Here is a 14674-nt window from a genome sequence, read left to right as displayed (position 1 = left end):
CTCACGGTAGCATGTGAAAGCGATCCCGTGGCGCTCCTCGTTAAGACGGAAAGGGTACCGCTGGTTTTTTTAGTGGGTATACCGATGTTCGGGGCGCACTCGGCGCCTTGGACAAAGGCGAGAACACCTTCCCCCCTCCCCATTGTTCCTGTGGGGGAAACGCGTAACGCGTTTTTCCAGCGTTATAAAAAAGGGGTGAAATCAGTGGACACAGCTATTTTATAATATGCAAGACTAATAAGATTTGAACTTACTAGCGCTTTCAATATATCCGGCGAGGGTCTCCATTGTCTTCCCAATGTTTCACTTGAAATTCCAGTTTTGGGGAAATTTTTTATAGGATAATTAAGATGTACCGTATCCCAAGAGGTCGGAGGCAGTCTATTTGGATAATTCGCTTGCATATTAGTTATATTTCACAGTGCGATTTAAATTAAGTTCGTTCTATGTTACACAGTGCCTTGTAGATATTAAAACTTTTGTTGCCATGAGAACCCTTCAACTAATTACTTAAACTTAAATCGATTAAACACTGCTAAACTACCGTTTTATTAATTTTGCTTCTTTATAAAATTATTTTTTTAATGTTTTTATTTTTAAAGAATCGATTGTAATGCATGTTTTTATATATGCCTGTAATCTATTTATAATATCCTTTCATATTTTTATTTTATATGGTACCAATGATGGCGAATATTCTATCTGTATGCCGAGGGTGAGTTTTTTTTTAATTTTTCAAAACGTCATCGCTATAACGTTAATTGCGATTTGTATGGAATTCCGATTAATGTCGCTAGACGGCGCTGTTTTTATTCGTTTTCATTCTTCACACATTCTATTTTCGCAATTTAGAAAGATATATTCGGTAAGAAAATAAAAATAAAATATAAATTTATTGTTTGGTAAAAATTGTTTTTATTTTTCACAAATGACTGAAATTGTTATCAAAACACAATATACGTGTTAGCTAACCTTAAAATACAAGACTGCAATAAATACAAAACCGTACTTAACACAGTATTACGACGAATTGATAAACACCGTCGCCAATTAAACATCTTAGACAAAATTATTGTAATCATTATACGTATGTATATTTTTATAAAGACAATTTATTTGTAACAAGAGAGACAATTCGCTGTAATACAATGTATTTTGTTTGATATTCAGATATGTGGCATTTGAGTTATTTATTAACAAACACATTAATTAGATAACTGTAATTGAAATACGCAGTAAAATATAAATAAGCTGAATTTACGTATTAATATTATTTTATCTATTAATAATTAAAACCTAGTGCATATATGTCCTATATAATAAAAAGGAAGTAAGAGAAATGTTTATTTGGTAACACTCAATTGTTAAATGTATTGTTTGTAATTATTTAGGTATTTATATTACGAATATTGTACACAAACATTCCAACTTTACTCTTTATTAGAAAACGTTTATTAATGATATTACATAGTTTGTCTCTTTCTTTCAAGTTAAGACTTATCCTTGAAATGACTATGAAAAAACATATTTTGGTTAAAAGGTACATTTCATAAATTGTATAAATAAGACCGTAATAAATATCCTGCGGTTCATTAGAATTTCAAGGTCGTTTTTTTATATTATAATTACGATGCATATTTAGGAAACAGTGTTGAACTTTAATTCAAAATCCAAACAATAATTAAGCGCTACAGCGCTTTGAAAGCTGTTAAATGTTGTTCAGTTGTAATTTAATCAATAAAATTATACGCACTAAACTATTATTATGAAAGTTCAAACGACTTTCTAAATTTTACACAGGAAATAGACGATAATAATAAAGTTTTTTTCAATGTTAATCGTATAAATGGTATTCTGTGTCATTTATTGAAGTTGCAACCGAAATTTTAAACATATTTTAATATTTGGTAGCTATTTGGAATTCACAATTTTTACTATTAACTATATTAATCGGTTTATTATTGTTTTAATTACATTGTGAATTCCAATAGAACCTATGGAAATATTCAAAAATCGAAACTATAAAAAAACATTTGCTCATGTAGACCTTGCCTTATCACCTTTTTGTAAAGATTATTTGGTAAGCATTCTGCACATCTAATAAAAACGAAATTGTTATGTCCTTGTACCTGAATTTTTTTTTTCCTTCAATGATGAATGTTGATTTTATTCATAAAATAAAAGTATAAGTTATATTTTTAAGTATAAATGTTTCGAACTAATATTCTTTTTACGGCATAATAGTTTAATTACATTACAAAATAATGATGATTTGAAATAAAAATGCCACCATATCTGAATATATTAATTGATGAATAAATGTTAGCGGTTTAATTGTTACATTTATGGCGTTTTTAAAACATTTTTATCGTTGTTTTTGGTATTAAATATTTTACTTGACTTTTTGTTATATCTTTTTTTTTGTATTTTTTAAAACCATATTTAGTCCAAGTCAACTAAAAGTAGTTACTAGTTTTAAAGATGTGACATTATTCTCTGCCAAAATTTATTCATCATTCGTCCGAGCCGTACACTTCCTTAAACTATACATAAATAAATTATATTAAGAAAATCCTCTACGAATATACAAAATTAATACAAACTTACATTACTAATACAAATTACATCACAGTTCAATAAACAAGTTAGCGTTTATAAAAGTTAGAATAGACGTTCAAATGAAATTTAGAACTAGAAAAACTTTCAGATACTACTAAAAACTAAAAACAACAATTTGGTGAGTTTTTTCAGTGTACATTTTGTAATTTAGGAACATATACATACATACAGCCGAATAAAAAGCTACCTTTTTAAGGTAACGATCGTCGGTTTAAGTTAATTATAAAATAAAACAACTTATTATAAAACTTACACCACACGAACTAATTAAAAACACGCGTAATACAAATGTACAAAACATTTGAGAGGATCATGATTATTCAGTCGAAGTATATAAAATGTTAAACACTAATGGGGTAAAAAAGCTACATGGAAAATACATTAATTAGTACGCAAATACGTGAAGCGGTAGCAAGGCTTGAAAAATACTGCCTAGACGCAATTTACTTATACAAGACTACAATAATGGTAGACAGTTGGTTAATATCGTCGATATATCACTATTCGATGACAAAAATATATTTTCCACTGTCAAATATAATATATTTTCTAGTAATGAGCACGTCGACAACCTTAGTACTTATCGTCGTAAAAGACGATTACAGCATTTATAGTCGTACAAAACTTTTGTAACATTATTGAGAAGTTTGTTCCGCACTTTATCCGTTTTCAATGAGTGAGATTTCTGCTTACGACGCTAGTGAGAGAGTCATTTACGGATAAGATAGCAGCGCCTGCTGAGGCCACGCGATTTTAGCGTCTATCCTCTTATAGGCAAGAATGAAGTTTTGTCCACTTTTTTCCGACATTACCTCTTGTGGGCAATCATTTTCATTCAACATTGTTTCTGGAAAAGAAATAAAACATATTTTATGATGGAATAAGCTCAAAGCCTTCTTCTCAAAAAGAGGAGGGGAGGCCTTTAGCCCAGCAGTGGGACATTCACAGGCTGTTACGGTATGTTTTATGAATTTGTTCATCACTATCATTAATTATATACTATTACTAGTTTAAGCAAAGGTGTTTTAAAAACTATTCAAAGACTAATTCTTGTGTATTATAATTTATCTAGCATTAATTTGTAGTAGTTTAATATCTCATTTTTCAATATGTTATTTAAAAAAAAAAAAAAAAAACAATTAATTAATTTAATAGAGAAAAGGTTGAAGATTAGTCTTTTTCTATTTGTTTTAAAATGAAGTAAGACTTTTTTTTAATGAGAGAAAATAAAATGAATGCATTTATTCCGAATTGTTTTAGGCTAAGAGTTTTTATATTAAATGATTAGCTAATATAAACTACCTTATAAACGATATAATACATAAATATTTTCATTATCATAATTTATAAAATAGCCATGGGGAGTACTCTTTTATTAGTGATTGTGTCTCAACGTGTAAATTAATCTAATAAAAATAAAAAATAATCTTCTGATTGCGATTTCATAACTTACATTGCTTATTCGTAAGGGGATTTTCTTTCCGATAAAAAGAAATACCTACTGATTTTCGTCTTTTATTATTGTAACAGCCTTTTTATAGCAAATGGGGATGAAAATCTTTATGCGCATAGCATGTAGGTTTTTATTATATAGTTTTTACGAAGTCGCTCACCCTGTCCGTCGTGCAGCGCGAAGAGCGCGTAGTCCTGCGGGTTGGTGATGTGCGCGGCGTGCGCCAGCGCGCGGCACAGGTCGCGCGCGCGCGCGCCGGGGCGGCACGGCAGCGCCACGCGGCGGATGGACCCGCGGCACTCGTCCGGCAGCGCCACGCGCACCACGGCCACGCCGCAGCCCTCGCGCGCGCTCTCCGCCGAGCCGCGCCGCCACTGCAACACGCCCTCATTGCTAGCCCCGCGACTCGACACGCGACAAACGCTCGACGTTCTGAGCCGACGTGCGATATGGGCGAGCTCACTCGGAGCCCGGGAAGGTTCAAATTTTAAAGGCCAGTAGACCCCCCAGCATTTACACAATAAGAAAAAATATATGTTACGGGACCACTCTCCGTTCGACGGTAAGTCGCCTAATAGAAAATTCTTTCATACTACTGGCCAATTAGTAATTTGTGTAGACAGAAACGTGAACTGAAAAGTAGAGATTATTTTAATTTTGAATGCGTTCAATTCGATTTAATTATATCCACCAATTTCGAGGCAGTAATTTAAATTTCAAACGATATATATTTATATCATCTATCAACTTACAGGAGTCGTACTATCCGGTCCGGTATCCGGTGCTAATCTCTTCAGCACCGCAACAGCAGAGAACAAGGCCGTGAGATAGTAGCCACCCTCGCCGGCGAGTAGGGCGGCCGGCAAGAGGCCCGCCATCAGTTCCGCTTCCAGCTCTGCGCAGACGAGCCGACAGCGCGCGACCGTCCACGCGAGAACGGGGAGCAGATCATCAGCACCAAGCGTCCGTTCACCGCGGATCTAAAATTTTAGAGAAATACGCTATTACTAATTATCTATTTTATTGTTTCGAACACACCTATTGTCAACTTTGCGTCAGAAAACATGTAACCTATTTTTCAGACTTTTTTTTAGGTAACCATTAAATATATATATATCCAATTAAATAATAAAATCATTCACTCATTTTACTATAAATATTCGAAAATATAATCACCGCATTAAACATGACAGATATAGCCGCTAGAAGATTTTCAAGTTTGTCCAACGGTGAATCAGCTTCTTGCATCTTCAGGAAATGTTTTGAGATGATTGCTAAGACTGCTGATGATGGTATCTTAGTGGATTCCTGTCAAATGTTTTGATTTTGTTATGTTTATAAAAAAAAACACAATACTGTTGGTTATTAACTATTTAAATAAACATTTTTTACGATATTTTAATGTTTTAAATACATATATAAACGTATCACAATTTATATATTATTTTTATCAAAAAAATAAAATAAATATGGTGCTTAATTTCTGATAAAAAATTAAGTCACTTACTTTAATTCCTAACTGCAGAGGCGTAGCATGTTGCGCTCTTTCAATAGCGGAATGCAACTGTCGTACATCAGCTGAATGCCATGAAGCGAGTAACGTGTAAAGCTTCGAGCGCAACGGACGCACGACCAGTCTATGCATCACGCCTTCTAATATCGCGTCCAAGTTCAGGAATTCGTTTGGTTTCAACTGAAAACAAATTTTGTCATGTAAAAAAATCCTTCCATACAGATTTGAAGCAAACTATATATGGAATTTCTTATAAAGCTTAAGTTTTATACAAAAAAAAAAAAACTTATTTTACAATCTGGTTCGATACTTCTTAAAAAAAAAGAGGGTTTCGGCTTTTTGTGGAATATCTACAGGTTTTTGTTACAGTAATCTCTGAGTAAGTTTCCTTAAAATATTGAATATTATAAAAACTGAAATTAAATCATAAAATCTCACCTTGAGCCTTTCTTTCTCCACCTCCTTTTCAAACTCCCTCTCACCATGTTTCACAAGATAATTCTTCATTCCGGACATAAACTGTCTCATATTGCGCATCATTATCTGCAATATAATAAAGCTTTCAAGTTTTAAACGTTTCAAAAAAATATAAAATTAATATTTAATAATAAATAAACTACAGCAGGGTTTTGAACGCACTTATATTAAATTAGTATTTGTCTCGATTGCTGCACGTGCATGCATATTTGCCCTTTGATTAGGACTTCTAAGATAAGTAATTGTAACATGAATGATCTCATTACTCTAGGGCCACGTGCTACTTACGTGTTGAGGTCGTGTCTTCAGAACATAAGTAAAACTCGTATAGTAGAGATTTTGCGATTAACGACAATTTTTTATTTATTACTTTCAATGTTTTTTTTTACACAATGTAAAAATGTTTATTTCATTTTAATTCAAATCTATTTACTTGCTATCTTTTCTCTATAATATCGTGCAGATTACCTATAATAATAATAATCTTCGTCCATAAAGTTAATAATTAATTAGAACTTGAAATGTAATAGGTACAAACAGCTAGTTGCATCGCTAATTAAATGCAGGTAATTTAATAACGATTATTGATTTGTATTTAATATTAATTATATTAAGCTGTTTGATTAGGCATGTGTTTGAAATGATAAGTAATTATAATTTTAAATAACTAGATAAATATTAAAAGAAAAAAATATAAGTATCCTTTCATATACTATTGGAAGTAAAAAGATAAAACCATTTCACAGATATTATCCAAACAATAGATAAGCATTTAGGTTAAAGGTTATTTTTATTTAATACCTGAGGGCAAGTTTCTTTGGAGTCCAACGTGCAGGCGATGAAGTTGTCAACATTCTGTGCGAACGTTGTACTCTTGTCCTGCGCGAGGTGTAGCGCGTACGCTCGTAGCGCTGCGCCGGCGCCTCGCGTCGTGCGTCCGCCGCGCAGCGCGCGCACACGACCCGCTGCTGCTCGGACAAGACAACAACGAAGGTATTTTAGATTTATTATTCGTTTCGATAACTGAGAAGAATCGCGATGGCCTAGTGGTTAGATTACTACGTAAATCTTAACTAAACAATGCGTGTTCAAATCCGGGCAGGCACTAGTTTTAATGTGCTCATAATTTATCTTGTGGTAGTAAACTAAAACCTTGTGAAGAAAGCAATACGAGCCGAAGAAAAAATGTCACTATCAACATTGGAATAACATTCACCTCCTTTTATAAGTTCCAACCCATTTGCAGGATAATAATTTACTTGACTTCATCTAAGTAATCGATCACTAATAAATATTACTATTTCGAAGAATAATATAAAAGTACACTTAAATTAAAATAGTTTGAAAATTTAATTAATTGACTCGTATAAAATGGAAAGAATCATTACCTACACAGATACGAATTCGTGATATCCAAATGTTGTTCCTCGACAACAGAAGAATCACTTTTTATATTATATAAGCATTTCTTAATTCTACTATAAAGACGTTTCCATGCACTAACAACTGCTTTCAAAATTCTTTGAAAGGGATTTCCACGAAAATCTTTTTTTTCGCAGTTTTGTTCCGTATTGAGATCATTGCAGTGACAAGCTGGTGGCCTTACGGTGACCATTGCCTTTTTCTTGTGACCACTCCTTTCCGCTAATTTTTTACACAAATTTGTTAAGGCATCGGTTTTAGTTAAATGCTGCTGGAACCTCGGCTCCATTAACTTCTCACGAGCCACAAACACCCATTCACTTTCGAAAACGTATTCGTTTATGGAATCGCAGCGAAAATTTTTTATCGTCGTCAATGCGAATACTCCATCCGTAACCGGCTCCGATGCATTCAGTACTTCAGGTACTTTCTTATCATCTTTTGAGTTTAATTTTCTCAACGTAGGTTGATTATTGCAGGATTCAATCTTAGTCTGTTTCCCGGACTTTCCTTGGAACAACTTTTTGAACCACCTCATGGCCGATCACTCTGCGGTTACGTCCCGCTTGCACGAAAGATTTAAAGCGATGATTTCTCATTCACACAACGTTAGTCGCGTTGCAAATACGAGCTTCGGCTAACGACTGCGCGTTTGATAGCGTCGTGAGTAATTCACGGCACGCGCAGACCTCTACCCTTTAATCTTAATTAATTATTTACTCAGCTAATATATTTATTGATAACAGATGTGCGCTGCGGCCTCATTGTTTATATCATCGTTCTGATTGATTTTAAAATAATGAAGCGGAATGAGCTATTAAAATGTTATCGCCACGAGAACACGCTCGGACGAAAGGCGGTCACAATTATCATTTGTAGTATTCAACTTAATATCAGGACATAAAATATTAAGTATAGTGAAAACTTTCACAATCATGTTTTATATCTGCTTCATACTAGACCGTGATAATCTTTGTTCGAACATAAATCGTACAATCGCAATAAACAAGTTATTGTCTATTACCGTTCTAAATACAGTGTTGTTAAATAATAATAATATTGCTTTACTGATTATTATGATTATATACACTTTAAGTATTCATATTTATTATTGCAAGCTATATTTATCTCGTTTTATATTTTGTATTTAGATACACGAGTTTTTGGTGTTAATGACATAGCTATTTCAAAGTTACTGTGCCAACATTGTAAATAATTACTTACCTTCATCGTGTTACTAATTATAGTATTAGTGTGTAGTGAATACTGTTGAAATTATATAGATTTAGAACACGTTTATCCCTAAAATGGATCGAGACCACAGATAAGATGCTTCAAAATAACCACTTAAAACTAAGTGTTTTACTGTTACTTACTCAGTTACGATAAAGGAATATAAATGATTATCATAACTTCGTTCTGATTATGGTCTTTGAAGTGAAAATTCTTTGGGAGTAATAAAAATATAATACAGTAACAGCCTGTGAATGTCCCACTGCTGGTCCAGAAGGTTTGGAGCTTATTCCATCACGCTGCTCCAATGCGGGTTGCTGGAATACACAACACAACACAATGTGGCAGAATTTCAGTGAAATTCGACACATGCAGGTTTCTTCACGATGTTTTCCTTCACCGTCAAGCACGAGATGAATTATAATATTAATGTCGAATTTGACTTTAGCATTTATACGTGTAAAGCATTTTTGACATAAAAATAAAAAAATAACACGTGTTTAGTGTTTCCGCGTGTTCAAAATACAGCTTTAAAAACGCCCCTTCCTTCCTTGTCAGCCTTTTAATATATAATAATGATAATAATTGAATTAAGTAACAGCGATTCAATTACAAACCACTACTTCTACTATTTTGGATTTAAAAGTAGATCGATTGGTGCGTGATTCTGGATTATTCACACACGTCCGATGACCACGGACAGGCACGCAGAGCACCGATGCTCTTCCAACAGTTCATGTCAGTCTGTATCGGTCTTTAGATTCAATATCATTTTTGTCATTACAAAATGAAAATTGGAAGAGAACGTATCGCCACCGCTATGGTTCCCGTACCGGACCTTCGTAGTTACCGTCTCGCGGCGAATCCTACGCACCTCTACGGACTTGTCTGCGATTCCCCAAACGATTCTCTTCCCACGGTGCGTCGGTGTCGGTTAATAATATTTACCGTAGGAAGCTACCTTTAAATAAGTTGTCTATTTATTGTGCTTTGTGCGTTCAGCTTTGCAGCGTTTTTTACTTAAACGTACTATTAAAATACATGGCCTTACACAGCTCTTTTACAGCTCATAGTTTAATTTTATTTATAAATACAATTTATCTTGTTGTACATGCTGTTCTTACCTAGTAATGGATCTAGTCTGTCCCGGAAACTCTTAGCTCGCGTGACTGCCGCCGGACCTCGACGTGGTATTGGAGACTCCCACTCACACGGTTCATCCTAGTGGAAAATAAGCAAGAAAATCAGTCATGTATGTGTAACGCGCACGCATACATAAAAACTTAAATCACGTCAACGCCTGAACAGTCTATCTGATATTTGTATAATATTTATACTATCAACTCGGATTACAATGAGTTTTAATAAATATAATATTATAAAGATATATACGATATACGCCTCATATTATAATATCCATAATAAACTTACGGCTTCGTAGCTCTGCTGGACGTTTGTAGGTGGTATAAGTCCATCCCATTGTGAACTATCCCATGGCTCAGAGAAAACCGTACCATCGTCGCTTGCCTGATAAATATATATATTTTTTATAAATCATGTAGAAACTATTTCTCGATAGTTTGGAATAAATTGGAATATAAACAATAAGAAATTTGAAACAGGGTAAGAATTCGTAGCTATACATAAAAATGTTCGCCGCTGTATCGAAGTGACATCGTCCCACTATTCAAATTGTCTCCAAATTAAACCAATTAATCATAACTTTATCGATTTTCGATATTATACATACAACTATATATTTAAAAAAAACTGTTTTGTCTATAACTGTATTAAATATATAAGATCAAAACTAAAATTATGACTGAAACTTATTTAACGTGAAATAAATTATTTTAAGTATGAAACTAATCCGAATTCAACCGTCAGACGTTATATATATAGAAATGTCAATACAAATGAAATTTGTAATACAAAAAAAAAACTATCATCGCGTTCAAATAACTTTTACGAAAAAGATATTTTAAATAACTTACTTGTTCAGATAGAGGTCTAAGATCATGAACGTTATCATAGCATGATGCACGAGGTGGAGAACGCACCTCCTCTGGTAGAGCTGCTGGTTCGGCGTTCAAACGAAGCTCCGGGAATCTAAACAATTTGTCAAACAATAATATTATTACCTAAGAATTATTTATTTTATTGAATCTTAGAATGGTGGCAAGTATGCTCGCGTTATTAAAGGAAAACTCAATAACCTTTATTTGTCTCGACCCGGTAAATAAGCTAGCCACTAGATCAACGAGGCAGTAGTTAGTATATAGCTCCTTCTAGCCCCATTCGATTGGTGAAAATTAAATTATAATATATTATTTTCTAATTTAAATATTTAAAATTAGATACTTCTATTTACCGACTGCCTGACTTCGTTGTGCAATCGTTTTGTGCAAGCTTAGGTACCACCCACTCATCAGATATTCTACTGCTAAACAGCAGTACTTGGTACTATTGTGTTCCGGTTTAAAGGGTGAGTGAGCCAGTGTAATTACAGGCACAAGGGACATAGCATCTTAGTTCCCAATGTTGTTGGTGCATTGGCGATGTAAGTGATGGTAACATTTCTTACAACGCCAAAGTCTATAAGCGTTGGCGACCTTTAACCATCTGGTGTCCCATTTGATCGTCTGCCCACATATACTAAAAAAAAAATATAACCTTATTTAAGCCTGAATATCGATGCAATTATGTCAACCGCACTAAAACTGCTCTAAGCGGTAATTTTGTAGCTGGCATGCAATTGTATTATCAAACGTGGGTTTAGAAACTTAGTGTTATTAAGTAACAAAAAATCTACACCTAAATTAAGGTCATATGTATATTATTTGCATTTTTAATATTATTTAGGCATATGTTTTAAATTACCGCTGTGCGACTACTTGGTGCACGGTCAGGTGTTGCACGCCGTCGTCGACTCCACTCAACCGACTCTCTTGCTCGACGAGTGAAGGGAACGTCCCGCTCTCGCTATTAGAGCACTCGTCGTTCTTATCTATAAACAGTATTAAAAGGATTAAACATTTTTTTCGGAAATTTATAAAGTTAATATTTCTTTGTGGTTTTTTATTTTTTAATTTATGTACATATAATTAGTAAATGTATACCTGGTAATATCTAGTAAATAAAAACGAATAATATTGATGAGTACTCATTATTTTCACGCAACTTTCATTCATTAACAAACTTACTGATGAATTGCCAACTGGAGTCGACAGCCCAAGTGTGTTCGTTCCTACCACTGGGTGGCTTAGCGGCAACGCGCGGCGGCTCCACCGCCTTCATCTTGGGCTTGCTCCTTAGCGACACCAGATTATCCACTGACGTTGAAGTATTTGGAGACGATGCTGGAAATATCAAGAAGAAAATATTTAGCAATAGAAGTTATAGTAAATGATTTTGTATGTAGTAGTGACATTAAAAGATGTAATTAATTGATATTGCTCACAAAAAGAATCAAGTTGTTAATTTCTTATCATATATTATATATGTATACTAGATTTCTCACCCATATATCAACTATAATACAAAGTGTTGTTCTTTGGCATTAGATCCTATATCAGTCTAAGGTAAATACATTATCTTATTTAAAAACTTACGTGAAAGCTCTTCGATACTGTGCATATCTCGAAGAGGATAATAAGGATGATTCTGAGACGGCGGCTCCGAATATCTCTGTGAGAGATTCACACCAGATCTTAATAACTTTCGTCGTTGAACGGGGAGGAGAGCGGCCTGGAACAGAAATATTGTGTTATACAATTTTATCATTATGAATGCATTAGTAAAAAGTTAATCAATATCAGCTTACTTCTTTAATTGCATCTACAGGATCAGCATAGAAAGGGCTGCCTGCATGCTCTTTCTCAGAGTCATCACGTTTGATAAAGTCGTCTTCTATTTTAACTGTTTCCATACTCTCTATATTATGATTTTCTCTTATTTTTAAAGTAGCTTCAATCTCTTCCGTCAATTTTTTATTCATATTCATAACAATGTTAAGCTTGTCTGGTCGCTTTGCTACAACGTCACCTTTACTGTTTGTAGTTGCTATAATTTCATTAGAACCATTAAAGCTTTTCTTGAGAGAATTGTCCGAGAGATTTCGTTTTTCATTTAAACTTTCTACTGAATTGAGCAGTATCATGTTTTCTTTTTCTAATATTGACTGAGTGCTCTTAGCTGCATTCAGTTTTGCTAAAATTCGAAAAGACGAATTAAAAACTAAAATTTATTAATATTTAGAATTTAGTTTTCTAGGTAAAAAACTGTAAATAATTATTTATTTTAATTAAGACTGATATTTATTTTTATTAAATCCACTGATCACTGATAAAATCATTTTATTTACTTACGCAGTGTATCTGGTAGAAGATCCGGTCTCTTACTTTTCATAATACCGCTGTTTACGTTATTATTATCATTTTCAGACTTAAGTGGTTTAAATGTTGAACAGTTATTACTTTCTGGTCCCCAAATATCTTCATAATCGCTCACTTTATCCATCAATGAACTTCTATAATATACCCCTGGTGATTCAAGAATATCCGATTCCTAGAGAAATATGTGTATACATTATTTTGTTGCATGGATCTTATTAAGGTATCGAAACTATTTACAATTTCTTACTGTCAATAATTCTTCAGTTTATTACTTTACAATAAAGATCATAATATGTGCCATGCTTTTATCATATGGTTTTGCAGTTTGACTATATGCGATGTTTTATGTATATATGTAATATAATACGCATGCTTGTGGCTTTTAAAAATGCAACGATAAATGGCAATTTTTACAGCAAATTGGAGCGCCAACATACAACAAATTAACCGATAACCCTACCTGATAATGTCTGGACTCCTTGCGCATGGAGTGTTTACTCCTCCTCGATCGACCAGAAGGCGTAGTACTTGTAGTATTAGTAGTAGGAGTTAATACTTTTTCTCTGTCTTTGCCGGTCATAGGTGAAGTAATAGAATTATTTGAAGTGGGAGAAAAAACATTTTTATTAGATAAAGGTGAGCTTCGGGAAATAGGAGAAAATACTTCACTTTTATTAGTTTGACTTATTGGTGAAAATATCCCACTTTTAGACGAAATAGTATCGTTAGACACTGGTGAATTTATTTGACTTGTCGGAGAAAAAATACCACTTGTAACAGAATTGGTCCCATTTGGAGATACTAATTGATTCGAATGGAAAGGAATACTTGATTTTGTTAAAGTATTCGCAATGGGATCGACCGATTCAGAGGTATTTGTCTGAGACTGGGATTCTAATGGAGATCCGGCTTCGGTGCTATTTTGTTCAATAATCTGCCTTTTAAAGCTGCCGTGTAAACTAGCTGACATTGTACTTATACATTCTCCTTCTGGTGTCAGACGGTGCATCATATTCTATATAAGAACAGTAACAATTTTAGTGAGAATTTGTACAATATATTATTATGGGTTAGAAACAAAAACATAGAGCAAATAGGCTATGATATATTTACAACAAAAAATAACCATGCAAATCTGTAAATGCAAGCCATGCCGTATTATTCAAAACTTCTCACCTGCAGTTCTCCGTTAGATTCAGTTAAGCTTTTCGCTCCGTCCATTATGCTGAACACAGCGTCAGAACTATTATTATTTAGGCTATTAGATGCAAGCGTTAGTTGCAACCGGTCACTTTGAATGCTCTCGTTAATTTGATGATTGTGTATTTGTGTATTATTAACACTAAAAGTTACTGTTGTCGTGACAATTATATTCCCACTCGAAGCTTTGTTAATTGGACTAAAAGCTTCTGATTTAGGGGACAAGGATATCTTTGGAAAAGGTGGTTTAGCCCACCGGGGAGGAGGCGGCGGCGGAGTCATTTTGATGTTATTGGAATGAGTCGGGGAATGTGGCGCGGTCGTAGTAGGAAATGTGTGAGGATGTGTTATATGCGCCTGAAA

At 33.9% G+C, this 14674-nt stretch overlaps 1 protein-coding gene across 9 annotated transcripts in view; it reads right to left on the bottom strand.

Moving 5' to 3' along the window:
• Positions 1–891: 891 nt before the first annotated feature.
• LOC126769336 (protein sprint) overlaps positions 892–14674 on the bottom strand; it is a 216376-nt gene continuing 202593 nt past the window's right edge. For 6 of the 9 annotated variants that reach the window (XM_050488012.1, XM_050488011.1, XM_050488009.1 and 3 more), the window contains 17 exons: positions 14288–14668; positions 13572–14126; positions 13085–13283; positions 12541–12926; positions 12329–12464; positions 11921–12076; positions 11598–11724; positions 10712–10826; positions 10149–10244; positions 9842–9938; positions 6864–7030; positions 6024–6128; positions 5580–5765; positions 5249–5380; positions 4825–5052; positions 4233–4446; positions 892–3466 (listed from right to left, as the gene is read on the bottom strand). In XM_050488012.1, the coding sequence (XP_050343969.1) occupies positions 3333–3466; positions 4233–4446; positions 4825–5052; positions 5249–5380; positions 5580–5765; positions 6024–6128; positions 6864–7030; positions 9842–9938; positions 10149–10244; positions 10712–10826; positions 11598–11724; positions 11921–12076; positions 12329–12464; positions 12541–12926; positions 13085–13283; positions 13572–14126; positions 14288–14668 (3414 nt within the window). In that variant the 3' untranslated portion in view covers positions 892–3332. Of the gene's footprint in view, positions 3467–4232; positions 4447–4824; positions 5053–5248; positions 5381–5579; positions 5766–6023; positions 6129–6863; positions 7031–8605; positions 9035–9841; positions 9939–10148; positions 10245–10711; positions 10827–11597; positions 11725–11920; positions 12077–12328; positions 12465–12540; positions 12927–13084; positions 13284–13571; positions 14127–14287; positions 14669–14674 lie in introns of those variants that run through there. The other 3 variants (XM_050488013.1, XM_050488016.1, XM_050488018.1) reach the window with 3 other exon arrangements.

The sequence above is a fragment of the Nymphalis io genome, chromosome 7, assembly GCF_905147045.1.
Source record: "Nymphalis io chromosome 7, ilAglIoxx1.1, whole genome shotgun sequence".
NCBI classification, from domain to species: domain Eukaryota; kingdom Metazoa; phylum Arthropoda; class Insecta; order Lepidoptera; family Nymphalidae; genus Nymphalis; species Nymphalis io.
This window is presented reverse-complemented; position numbering and strand designations above follow the sequence as displayed.